Below are 13,928 nucleotides of genomic sequence, written 5' to 3' on the forward strand. Positions count from 1 at the left end.
TTTTCTAGGTTTTCTATGGTTGCCTACATTTATGTTTTCTTTATTGTTTCTACTTCCATTTTTAGGTCTTGGACTACTTTGTTCAATTCCTTTACCTGTTTGATTGTTTCTTTTATTTCTTTAGTGGATTTATTTGTTTCCTTGTTAAAAACTTCTACCTGTTTATCTGTTTTCTGTATTTCTTTCAGTGAGTTATTCATATCCTCCTTAAAGGACTCTGTTATCTTCATGAGATAGGATTTTAGGTCAGCTTCCTTGTTTTCAGGTGTCTTGGTGTATCCAGGGCTTGCTGTGGTGGGAGAACTGGGTTCTGATGGTGCCAATATATTGGTTTCTGTTGCTTATGGTCTTGCACTTGCCTCTCACCATCTGGTTATCTCTCATGTTAACTGGCCTGGGTGTCTCTGTCTGGAGCCTGCCACCTAATTTCCTGGGTTGCTGTAGGTCTCCTGGGAGGCCTGTGGCCCTGGCTGAAGCCAACCTCCTGGGGTTGGGGCTTCAGAATGGGGTCTTTAAAGGAGCAGACATTGATGGTCTGCCCAGGTGGAAGGCACAGGCCAGAAAGCTGGATGGAAATTTTTGCGGGTGGTTTAGTGTGTCTATTGCTCCACTGAGATTCCTGCCTGGCTACAGAAGGCATCTTCAGGTCTTTGATGTAGTGAGTCATAGCCAAGGTCACTTCCAATGATTCTTGGATGCCTCCTTCTCTAGGGTCTCTGTCTCTTCCTAGAAATGCCCCCACCCTCCCACCCCTGCCAGCTGTAGATTATTTTCCTGGCCCACCAGCCATCTCTTCTATCCTTCCCTACACCTAATCTTGAACCCTCATTCCCCTCCCTACCCCATCCCTCCCAGTTCTCTCTCTCTCCATCTGCCTCTTATGACTGTTTTATTCCCACCTATAAGTGAAATTAAAGCTTCCTCACTTGTGCCTTGTGCCTTCTTTCTTGTTTAGCTTCTTTGGCTCTCTGGGGTAGGTGTACATGGTCCCTGTATTTTATGGCTAATGTCCACTTATAAGTAAGTACGTACCATGCATGTCCTTTTAAGACTGGGTTTCCTCACTCAGGATGATATTCTCAAGTTCCATCCATTTGCCTGGAAAATTAATGATGCTTTTTTTTTCTTTCTTTCTTTTTTTTTTTTTTTTTTTTTTTTTTGTAAGTAGCTGAATAGTGTTCCAATGTGTAGATATACATTTTTTTTTAATCCATTATCAGTTGATGGTGAATCTAAGTTGTTACCAGTTTCTGTCTATTATGAATAAAGCTGCTATGAACATCATTGGACAAAAGATACATGTTGGAGTATCTTTTGGGTATATGCCCAGGGTCTTACCTGGGTATATACCTAGGTATACCTGGGTCTCAAGGTAAAACTATACCTGGTTTTTTGAGAAATTACTAAATTGATTTCCAGAGTGGTTATTCAAGTTTGTACTCCCACCAGCAATGGAGGAATATACCCTCACTTCACATCCCCATCAGCATGTGATATCTCTTGTGTTTGATCATGGCTAGTATATGATTGAACCTCACAGTTATTTTGTTAGCATTTCCCTGATGACTAAGGACTTTGAATTTTTCTCTAAGTGCTTCTCGAATAATAATATTCGAGATTATTCTGTTTCGAATTTTCTTGTTGTGTACCCTATTTTTAATTGGGTTATTTGCGTTGTTGGTGTTTGACTTCTTGAATTCTTTATAAATTTTGGATATTAGCCCTTTGTCAGATACAGGGTTGGTGAAGAGCCTTTCCCAATCTGTAGGACCCTGATTTGTCCTATTGACAGTACCCTTTGCCTTGTGAAAGCTTTGCAATTTTTTGGCATGGAAATACTGCAGTCTGTCTACGTACTGAGGTTCCTTGGACACCCCCATTTTTGTCTATTAACAAACACAGCAATACTGGTGAGCTTTGTGTACAAGAATAGGGAAATGTGGGTCTTGACCAAACAAGCAGATTTAGCATTTTTAGAGATCCCAAGGCTGGGTTGGGGTGTGCACTGAACTGGGAAGAAGGGAAATGGTCTACGTGCCAAACGGTTGGCGTGTCACCACTTTATCCCTAAAGAGTCGGATTTACTCATCACCACTTCTTCCCATCTTAAAACACAGAACTTTTCTGGAACAGTCTTTGATGAGCACTGGATTGTTTCATCCGCAGACTCTATGTTGCCACTTCTTCCTGAAAGACAGTCTAGTTGATAACTTCTTTCAGTTTGGTTAAAACGTTACTTCACAGATTTCCTGTCTTAATTCACAGAAAGAAGCCTGAGGTAGTTGAAGTTAGCATCCACCCCCCATTCTACTCGAGTTCTCCAGGCTCCCAAGGCCTGTTATCACCACCAGGGATTTAGGATTTGTGTGTCAATATCTAGACATGTTTAGGGTCTTTGAACCTTCCCAGGACTATTTGCTGACCGTTCTTAGTTTGTCGTTGGGATTTGCACCCCAGTTATGCATGTCATGGACATTTTGGTGTTTGTGTGTAGGGCCTGGTCTTCCATTTGCACCCTTCATGTTTTCCCTCTTGGTTCCTTACCGTCTGTGAATTGTGCTGTCTTCAAGCTTGACGCCTTTCCTTTTTAACCTTGTTTATGCCGAGGCTTCTAGTGGCTTGTTCCTGTTACACTGTATCTTCTCAGCAATAGAGCGTCTACTTACTGGTCCACAGTTTGTGTTTCTATGGTACATTGTATACTTACTGGTCCACAGTTTGTGTTTCTATGGTACATTGTATGCCTTCAATCCAGTTCAGATACACCTTCTCCTGAAGCACAGGCATGATGGTTGCTTGAAAGGCTGAAATCCTGACCTCCATCACTTGCAGGGTTTTATCTGTTACTGTTTCCCTCAAGAATTGGGAATGTTCTCTTATTTCTTTTATGTTGTATAGTTTTGGATCACATTTTTACATTGTAAATATGTTAGTGCCATCTCCTAATCTAAATTCTGGAGACCATTCATACACTTATTCTATAATGTCGTCAGCTATGTTATATTGAGACCCTAAGTTCATTTGTATGTGCTGTGGTTTCAGGATGCTCTGACTTAAGAGAGGAGGAGACTTCTGTGCACATCTGAGTTGAGTTCTCTAAGCCTTTCCTGGTGTGTGTGTGTGTGTGTGTGTGTGTGTGTTCGAATACTCATGTAAACACATGTGATTCTTTCTCCATTTTTCAGAGGTTGGACCAAGATCTGTGTGTTTTGATCATACTCACATCTTAAATTCCGTTGGCTTGAATCTGACTGTTGTACACAGGGGCAGAAGTTATTCACACACACACACACACACACACCCTGCTGATTTCTTAACTTATACCCACCCCTACACCATCACTACTCCACCCCCATGCACCCACACAGGACCACACACCTGTACACCCTGTTAATTTTGCTGAGCAGTTTTGTTGTTGCTGTTGTTGTTGCTGTTGTTAGGGCCTTTTCCCAAGCCAGGTGCACCTGCCCGTGACCTGCATGCTAGGACACAGAGGTCTCCAAAGTTAACTGGGGACAGTGACTCTCAAGTTTCCTGCCTCATACCAGTGAGTATTAAAGACACAGACACAAAGAGTAACTGTGCCAAAAGCATTTTTGCTTAGAAAAATTAAGGGAAAATAAGAGATATTCCCATAAGTCCAAGGGGTTCTGAGGTTGGAGAAACCCAGGAGCACCGTGCCTTGGGCTTTTCATGGGACTATGGCAGGACCTGAATGAAGGCTGACATGATTCCTGTTGAGAGTGGGTACAAGCCAGTCCAGGGTCCATGTGATCTGTGCTTGTGCTCCTAGTCCAGCCAGGTTGATGACGAGGCTTTGTTACCTGCTGATCTTCCTGTTAAGGGGAGCTGAAGCCCACCCCTGTCTCCGACTTCTACCTTGGTAGCTGCTGATCTTGACTGGGTTCTCTGTAGCAAAGGACTGGCTTGCTCCTATCAGCCCTGCGGTCCATCAGACTGCTCTTCGAACTCAGCATTCACGTGCTTGCATCACCAAGGGGAAGTGACAGCGTTAGCACAGCCACCAAGATGTAGCCTCAGTCTTTCTTAACTGTCATATCATTCTTATCTATGGGGTGATCTGGAAGGGGGGACCCTGCTTCATTAGAAGCCACCCTTCCCCACAGTTTAGTCATTTACATTTAGCTTCATTAGAAGCTTGAGTATGTTAGGGGACTACCGTATCTTGCATATGCTCCCCCAGGGCTTCATGGGAGCCAGTCAGCCACCGGTGTGCTGACATTGACCTTGCTTCCCAGGACCCCATCCTTTCTCTTTACCTGCTCAGCCACACTGTCTCAATGAAGCTACAGTCTCTTATTTCTCTTCCTTCCTGTTATCCTCTTAACCCTAACATTTCTTTTAAACCCAACAGGAGTTTCAGCATAAAATCTAAGATTAGTTGCATCAGGGCCCTTGTTCCTAACTTCCTTCAGGAATCTAGCCCCTGTCTTGTTACTTCTAAGAGAAACAAGCCAAGTCAGCCTTTCCCCAGGCAGATTCTCTGCCTCTGGTGCCCTTCCCCTTTTGTGTATTTGTTTTGGTTTGCTTTCTGGTTTGTTTGTTTGTTTGTTTGTTTTTCAAGAAATGGTTTCTCTGTGTAGTCTTGGCTGTCTTGAGACTTTATTGATAAGGCTGACCTCAAACTCACAGAAACCCTCCTGCCTCTGCCTCCCAAGCATTGGAATTAAAACACACACCACCATGCCTGGTTTGTTTTATATATTTTCAAGGTGCTCGGATAATTGTCAGGGGTTTTGACTGTAAGAGGGGGCTGTGGTAGTGTTTCACGTGTATGCCCACATTGGAAAATACTACGCGTTTTGTCATTCACTAACCTATGTTTCCTGTCCCTTTATAATTCACACAAAAAGAAGTAGGCAACACTGTCAAAAAGTTGCAAGCCGAATCCTAGATTAAGATGCTGTTAATAACTTGGTGGGTGTGGGTAATATCACCTGGAGTTATTTGATTTCATTTAGTTAGTAAAATGGACAGCACTGAAGGTCTGAGGTGCTGTCCACTGGGGCATGTGTGTGGAGAAGGCTTTACCTTCCACCCAGCGAACAGTACAATTACCTCAGCAAATAAGCCTCAGTAGATGATAGAACAAGCCAGTTATTTGCAAGAGAAAGGTCTTATTGTGGGGAGTGGACTGAACTGTACTTATGCAACTACTTCCATGTATTTACTCGTATTAAAGGGTCTTCACAGGTATGAAGAAGGATCAGACCCGTGAAGCAATCAGGTCTTCAGTCTTAGCCTTGTAACAACAGCGGAGAAGGCTGAGTCTACATTCCGCTGAACTTTAGCCGCTAATCTTAGACCTTTTTTTAACTCTTTTTCTTTCTATCTATCAAATTACAGACACCACGAGAGCAAGAAGAAGCCAAGAGACTGATGGTGTGGAATATATCTTTATTTCCAAACATTTGTTTGAGACAGATGTACAAAATAACAAGTATGTGAAAATTTTGTAGAATTTTTTTCTGCCCCTGTTGTTCTTAAAAATCTTTTAGACAGCCTAGGGTTCCCTTGTATGTGAAATGAATTTTACTTATTTGAAGCCCTTAAAAAGAGGTAGTTCCCTTAGCAATTACACATGTTCCCATCTTTTTTTTTTTTTTTTTTTTTTTTTAAGTACCTGGAGCTACTATGTTTCTGTTCAGCTGAGCCTGTAGGTTTAGCTTGAGGGAAGCTTACCAGTGTATTTCTGTAACGTTGTTCCAGTCCAATAAATTGAATCTCCATGTGTAACATGGGTAGAACGACCATATATGAAATGTTAGTGGCTAGCTATATGAAATGTTTTGCCCATAATCTTTTTCATACATACCTTAGCCTCACATCGGTTCCTCACAGCATTTGAATAAAGCTGCCATTCTGGACTGCTACGTTGCACACAGTCTGGGCTCCCCCAGCTGGCTCCTACCCCACCCTCCCCCAGTTTTCCATTGCTGAGGTATAGCTACTCCGGGGCATCCAAGGCAGGGTGTGTTTTAACGCAGTATTGTGGGAATTTTTATTGAAACATCAAAATGCTTTCTTCAAGCTTGGCCCTACGACTGTGTTTTTATAGCACATAATCGGTGCCCTGGTTCCATTAAGCCACCTTCCAGCTCCTGTGGCTCCGGTGCCCGGCTCCATTCCTCTGTAGTGCGCAGTGAAATTCCAGTAGTTTCTATTGTTTGGCTTGCTCGACGTTTTATTGCATTGCATTAGTTCTGAAGGGGAGTGATGGAACGCATTAGCACTCCATAGCCCCAAAGTACTTTTTTGGGCTTAAGTGTAACACAAGCAAGTGTTACTGATTTGAAAATGTAGTTTTTTTTTTTTTTTTTTTTTTTTTTTAAGTTGACATTTGCCAAAATGCTTGGCTCTGTTTATTTTATTAAACACAGCAAGAGAAAAAAAAATTTTTTACACATTCAGCAAAAATATCTTCTGCCTATGAAACATAATGGCCGCCTGCTTGCCTCACAGTCATGGACTGTTCCGATGAGCGTCCTTTAATTTCCTACAGGTTCATCGAATATGGCGAGTATAAAAAAAACTACTATGGAACAAGCATCGACTCCGTCCGCTCTGTCCTGGCTGAGAACAAAGTCTGTCTGCTGGATGTCCAGCCCCATGTGAGTAAACAAAGCGCTGTGGCATCTCGGGATGAGCCCCATGTGAAGTCATTTAAACGTAGGCTGGGACACGAGGGTAGAGGGGGAAAGGCGTAGTGTTACTAGAAACCAGGTGGGAAGAAGCCCCGAGGTCGGTGTTTGCATCTCTTGGTTTTATTCGTCCAGTTTTCGGGTCTTTTAATAATGAATTACACTGTTACAACATCTTCTGTGTGTTTATAGTCTGAACGTGGACATTTCAGACCTCCCTTCTCTTTCTCTAATATTGGTCTTGGACACAATGTAAACATTTAAATCCCAGCAGAGCTGTTCAGTACTGTCTTATCTGCGATGCCACAGGAGACCTTGTGGGATCACCCAGGGGCCTCTAATGGAAACTTTGAACTAAGAAGGCCACTGGGTGAAAACATTCGATTCCTTATATCAAACTACTTGTCGTCTGGTTGGTACCCAAGCCCAGCATTACCTTAGTCCTCCTGGAGCCTCAGATTCTCTGTCTGAGTTGGTGGTGCTCTGGGATGCCAGAAGCACTTACATACCTCTTAGGGATGGAGAAGCTGGAGTCAGAGAATTTTTAGCATCAAGTTGGAGGCTGCCTGTTGTCCAGGCACCAGGAAGGAGTCGGGGCAGTGGGAGTGTTTCTGCTTGTCTGAACTCCCTGCCCCTGTATGGACCTGGTCACTCCCAGACTCACTGAAGCATTTTTACCTGCACTTCTGAGCTTTCCCAGCCCTTCCATCCCCTCCTGCCATGCCTTCCCCCTTCCCCATCCTCACTACCTCTAATTCCTCCTCCTCCTCTTCCTCTCCCCCCCCCCCAACACATGGAGACTATCTACATAACCTCACAGGGGGACTGTGGTGAGGCCCTCATGAGGAAATCAATAATATCTCAGTTCAGAACCTTCTGTCAGTTCCCCTTGACTATCTCAGTCTGCAGAATTCGACGCTTAAAACCCCAGGTGGGAATTGTCAGAGACAGAGAAGTCAGAGGTGGGGGACACCAGGAGAACGCTGCCCAGAGAATCAACTAAGCAGGACTCACAGGGACTTACAGAGAGAGCAGCCATCGCCTGCCTGGGTCTAAGCAGGACTCACAGGGACTTACAGAGAGCAGCAGCCATCGCCTGCCTGGGTCTAAACAGGACTCACAGGGATTTACAGAGAGCAGCCATCGCCTGCCTGGGTCTAAGCAGGACTCACAGGGACTTACAGAGAGCAGCCATCGCCTGCCTGGGTCTGCTCTCGAGGCCCTGCTCATCCTTCCGGGCTGCTTCACCCGGCCTTGATATGAATGGAGGGTTATGCCTAGTCCTGTTGTCACTGGTGTTGCTGTCGCTGGTTGATATCCCTGTGAAGCCTGCTCTCTTCTTAAGGGAAAAATGGATGAGGAGTGAATCTAAGCGAGAAGAGAAGAGTGGGGGAGGGGAGAGGAACAGAGGGAGGGGAAACTGGTCAGGATGTACTGTGTGAGAGAAGAATAAATTAACAAAGCAGGTGTGAGGCTACACAACTGTATCCAGAACTCAGGAAACTGAGGCAGGAGCAGTAGCAGTCCAGGCAGGCCTAGGCTGCATAGAAGAACCCTGCTGGCAGACCTCATGTAGCACAGAGGCTGCAGAGACTGTACCTGAAGGCTTCTGACAGAGAATGTAAACAAGGTAGACAGCTTCTAGACAGGAGGTTACCGACCATCACATCTTTTAGAAGTGTGATCTAGAACCTGGTTTTCTGAAGGTTTTTGCCGCCGAGTTTCACGTTAGTGATGATTAATTTCAAAACATCTAAAGTAAAATTTGTAATCATTCCCCAGCTGCTTCTCAGTGACATTGCCATCTTCGTCGTCAAGAACTGATTGAAGAATAACCAGTTTAATTAAAGAATAGCTTTAGGAAATTTTCTCCTTACCAAATCCAGAATGCATGAAATTATGAAGAAATATGAAAAATGCTTTTTTTCCTTACAGACAGTGAAGCATTTAAGGACACTGGAGTTCAAACCCTATGTGATATTTATAAAACCTCCATCCATAGAGCGTTTGAGAGAGACAAGAAAAAATGCAAAGATTATTTCAAGCAGAGATGACCAGGGGACTGCAAAGCCCTTCACGGTGGGTGTGATGATCTTAACCGCCTTGTAAATAGCACCTAGACACGTGTGCATGGTACTCAGAGACACTGTTATACATGAAGCTGGGTTAGTATATACATTCTGATTGATGGCACTGCAAATCCTTCTTGTTGCCATAGTTGATGTTCCTGTGACATTGACTCAGAACTGCGTTGTAGAGCTGGATACAGTAATGTGCCCCTGCAGTGCCCAGCACGCAAGGTGTAGGGTCATTCTCTTCATCCGGCATATTTGAAACCAGTGTGGTCTACAAAGAGTCTGTGCCTCAAGCCAATAACTACAATGATAGCATGCAACTGTGTTTTAGGGCTTCCCAGCATGCACCAGGCTTTGGGTTTATTTCCAATGCCACTAAACAAAACAAATGCCTACAAGACTAGGGGATTGTCAGTGGTTGAGGGGTTTCCAGAAGAAATTTGGTTACGAGGGAACTTGGCTGAACATTTTAAAATTATTTGGCAGAACATCTTATCTTACCAGGGTAGAGGTCAGAATATAGGGTGTGGAACATGACAAATTCCAGAAAATGGGTGAAGACCTAGTCAAATTGACATTTTATAGAAAACATGAATGAATTTATTTTAACCTTGTAATAAGATGGCTTCTAATTTTAAAACAGAGTCAGGCTGTCATCACTGACTCTTGGCAAACCCTTTTTGGTTTTTGTTTTTATTCTTCTCAAATTCCACCTTTGAATCAAAAACCAACAAATAAATATTAAACCTTTTTTTTTTCATCTAATCAGCTTTCTTTTAGTCTTTGTCAGTCTGTGAACTGCTGGTTTTTAGTTATAAAGCATGGGTCTTGATTTTGATTCCCAGTGTTTGCTCTTTGTTCTAAAAGGATGACATTTGTCCTTAAGGGAAAGATGGTGTCACATGTTAGTTATTTTAAGTTGTTGACTAGCACTAAAGTTATCTCTCAATAAACATAATTTGTAAATGATGGCACAGTCTGAGGATGTGGCTTATACTTTTTAATGTATTGACCTGAGTTTTGTACCTAGCTGAAATAGCTCCTGGCATTTAAAATAAATCTATGTGGCCCCATATGACTTCTGAGACACTTCTACTGGACCACAGAAGGGGCATTTGAACTGTTGTCCTGTGATGCTTTCAACATTAAGAAAGTAGCTTGTGTTATACATGATTTCTTGTGAGCAAGCCAGAGCACAGGAGGCAACAGTGCCTCGACAGCTATGACAACAGTGATGTGTCCATGTAACGGTGAGTTAGTTATGACCCTGAAGGGAGTTCAGCTAAAGCTGGTTAGCAGTCAAAACTGCTAAAGAAGTAATGGAGGTGATTCTGTTTTTTACTTCGAGTAAAGTCCGAACACGTAACAGCTTTAGGTAAAGTAATTGTAGAATGTTTTCACTTATGTGATGCAGTTGCCTGGTTACTTAACTTGTTATTACTTGTTTTTAATAGGAAGAAGACTTTCAAGAAATGATTAAATCAGCACAAATCATGGAAAATCAATATGGCCATCTTTTTGACAAAATCATAATAAATGACGATCTTACTGTGGCATTTAATGAGCTAAAAACAACATTTGACAAGCTAGAGACTGATACCCATTGGGTCCCAGTGAGCTGGTTACATTCGTAAACTCGGGGAAATCTCCTTAATTGTCTTTTTACGGAGCTGCATGGTTAGGTTAACTACCATGTTTTTGGTAGGATTTTTTTTTTTTTAAATAATCTGTATTGCTGTCATAGATGTAAAGTCTCCAATGTCAAAGTCAAATTTCAGCACTGGTTCTGTCTTTTACAGCCTTGTTTGAAGCACATGACTATACAGTCTAAGTCAAAATCTGCACAGTGCTATCCTTTTAGCAAAACTTTTGTATTTCCTGGTTTTCTTCCCTCTGTCTCTGTCGCAGACATGAGAGGCAGCAGGGGTCAGAGTTGATGCCTCGCCCACGCTCAGCCCTTCACTGTGCATGTTCTCAGTGGAAAGCATGGGGTTGTCAGCCTTGATTTACCTGCGCTGGAAATAAGACTCTGTCCTTACAAAATATGTTCCCAGTGTGCACATCTTAAAACAGAGAAGAAACCCAAATCTTTTCTTGAGGAGGAAGCTCACATATTATAGCTTAGGAAATCCTTATGAGTACATATCGGTGATGCTCCCAATATTACAGAAGGGAAAATATCTGACTTTCTTGTTTAAGTTGAGGGTCTCACTATGGTGTCCTCTTTTTTTTTTTTTTTTTTTTTTTTTGCCTCAGCCTCCCGAGTGTGGGAGCATGCTGTATCTTTAGGCTTAGAAACAGTTCACCGATGTTATAGATGGAAATAAGAACCTTTCCTCCCGGTTTAGTAAAAATGGTTGTGTCATAGGGCAAGAAATGGTCACACAGCACCTCTTGCTTTAATCTGTCATTCTTCAGAAGGCATTTCTAGAGTCAGAAAGTTTTCTGCTCTAGCTTTGGAATTTCTCAACCAATTGTAGGAATAAAACAAGGATTCAAAAAACATGTAACACTTGTCAGAGCACATCGAAGGAAGAGGTGCCTGTGTTTCCGGTGTGCAATCACCACACATGTAAATTTAGAACATGTAAATTGTTCTAAAGTATGTTTTAGAAACCTTATATTAATTATTTTTTGTCAACAAAATAATTAATACCAGCCAGATTGCATCTCAACCTATTCCAAGGAAAGATGGATTTTTAAATGTTTTGATGATGTTGTTCTTTCTCTATGATGCTGTAGGTCTCTAGCAAGTGAATAATTTGCAATACTACATGTGTCCACAGTTCAGTCATAGAGCAGGTTCCTGCCAGCCCTCTGAGCAGTACGGTTTAGCCAGTGGAAGATTCATTATCACATCTATGGCTTGCATACAAAAAATTATTTTTTGTTGCTTTGTAAAGAGTTTAAATGTCATGTTTGAAGAAAAACAAAATGTAGGGAAATTTTATATATTTGTGAGATATTTGAAAGGCATATTTTTAAATTATTAAATGAGGCTATTCATAAGATAAATTGTATGTAAAGATATAATTTAAAATAGTAGTTTTATAAGCAAGGTCAACATTCCATGTAAATATTGGACCTTTGGCAGATAGGTCCACACACGTGTTACATGTTCACTGCTGTGTGGTGTCCATGGCTAGCTTTTCTTAAGACAGTGTCAGATTTCTGTGTGAAGCAGAAACACAAACTTCTCTAGTGACCTCATTACATGTTCTAGTCTAACAGTCAGCTCATTGGACTAATGAACCCAGTCCATTGAAGTTCTGTGTTTATTAATTAAAGCCACGCAGCTCAACGCAGATAGGAATTCTCAAGGCTGCTGGATTCCTAGTCTGAAACCACTGCTCTGTGTGGCCTCTCTAGAAGCACAAGTCTTAAAGGGTTCTATAGAGCAAGTCCTGTACCAAGAGTGACAGGGGTGTATCCAACATAAGACGCTCTGGGATACTCTAGGTGTCCTGTGTTCATACCTCAGACATCGTTGCTGATTGTTTTCCCTTCATCTGGTGATCGTTGTCTTTGTTCTTCATTTTGGGGCAGTGCTTGGAGAAATCTTGGGGTAGGCGGTGGAGGTGATGGAATGTCGTGAAAATATAAATGACTGCACCTGTTAGACCACAGCTGAGCATCTTTAAAAACCAAATAAGTAAAACAAAATAACACATTTTAAGAAATCAGGTGGTAGGTAGCCTTGCCTTCTCTATCTCTTGATGCTCACAAAGAGATGTGATGAAAACATATAAACCGGCCAGGAGAAGGCTGCTGGTACCTACAGCAATTGGCTTTGCTCTGTGCTCTCTGACCTCAGTACTCCCACCACCAAGGAGAAGTTTGCTTCTAGCTTTCAGCAGGGTTCGGTGCCAGCCTCCATTAGGAACACAGTTTCACTGTCCATTTAAAGTTGAACCTGGAATGAGTGCTGTTCTCCTCCTCCTCCCAGTCAGAGGGGCCTAAAAGTAAAGAGATACACTTGAAACAATAACCATGGCTTTACCGGGTAATATGGAAACTTGGCGTCTCTAAGGGTGACATTCCTCGTACTATACAATCATCAAGTGTACCTAAACTGTAGTAATTTAAAGTGAGAAGCATGTAAACTCAGATTTACAAAACTATGGAGTCAAAAATGTCCCTAAAGATTCAGATTTTTATTTATTTTCCTTTGGCCTATAATGGATTTATAGATGAATGTAATGGAAAGCTTTTTTTTATCTTAATAAAGGATCTTCAAACAATATATCTGCTTGAAAGTTGTTTAGCGCTTGAATGTGCTATAATTGTTCTACCCGGCGGTGCTTTTTCTGTGGTGGAACAAATTCCATCCTCTAGTATGATGTAATTTATTTGATCTTTCCATGCCTAAAATTAGACATTATATTTCTCTTCAAATGATGCTTTCATCGAGATTATTGGGCAGATGGAATTCACTGCTCTCGGTCTGTAAGTAGAAGTTGAAGATGTGCAGAAGCGGGATGGGAAGGACGGTCCAGATCGTCGTGTTGGGAACGCCCATCCCCACCCTCCGTCCGCTTTCCCCACTGGGAACCAGGATGCTACATTCTCCCCTTGATCCAGTTCCACAAGCAGAACTCATCATCTGGGCCTCGGAAGACTCGCTGTCTTCTTTGGGGCAATCGATCGGCACTGACTGGCTCAGTCTTGTGTCGGCACAGCCCAGCTTCCATAGAGTGACTGAATGGTAAAGCAAGGTTAATCCATCAAGTGGGTCATCGGCTGATCCTTGTGGGGTATGAGGATGGCAAGTATTTAGTAAGAAGTTGACACTTACATGTATTGCATGTAATTTCAGGAAATATAAAATAACGAGTCTATGATAGTGGTTCTCAACTTGTGGGTTCCAGTCCCTTTGGAGAGTACGTCGAACAGCTTCTTCATGGGCTTCATCTAAGACCATGGGAAAATACAGATATTTACACTGCAGTGCATAACAGTAGCAAAATTACAGTTATGAAGTAGCAACAAATATAATTTTATGGTTGGGGGTCAGCACTGTTAAACTGTTGAAGAGCCGCAGCATTGGGAAGGTTGGGAACTGCTGCCCTGGCTTGTCCAAACATCCTGAGTGCTACCTATACTTCCTCACTCCCTTTTCCTCTGTATTTTCCCTAATCAAAGCCCAACCCACACTTCCCCTTCCTGTACTAACCACATGGTTTTCTTTTTA

At 42.4% G+C, this 13,928-nt stretch overlaps 1 protein-coding gene across 2 annotated transcripts in view; it reads left to right on the forward strand.

The window, feature by feature from the left end:
- Positions 1-12,966, forward strand: part of MPP7 (MAGUK p55 scaffold protein 7) — a 214,676-nt gene extending 201,710 nt beyond the window's left edge. For both annotated transcript variants that reach the window (XM_080916754.1, XM_080916753.1), the window contains exons 14-17: positions 5,368-5,461; positions 6,524-6,632; positions 8,598-8,741; positions 10,192-12,966. In XM_080916754.1, the coding sequence (XP_080772880.1) occupies positions 5,368-5,461; positions 6,524-6,632; positions 8,598-8,741; positions 10,192-10,371 (527 nt within the window). In that variant the 3' untranslated portion in view covers positions 10,372-12,966. The remainder of the gene's footprint in view (positions 1-5,367; positions 5,462-6,523; positions 6,633-8,597; positions 8,742-10,191) is intronic.
- The last annotated feature ends 962 nt before the right edge of the window (positions 12,967-13,928 follow it).

Source organism: Micromys minutus (assembly GCF_963924665.1).
Source record: "Micromys minutus genome assembly, chromosome: 5".
NCBI lineage: Eukaryota > Metazoa > Chordata > Mammalia > Rodentia > Muridae > Micromys > Micromys minutus.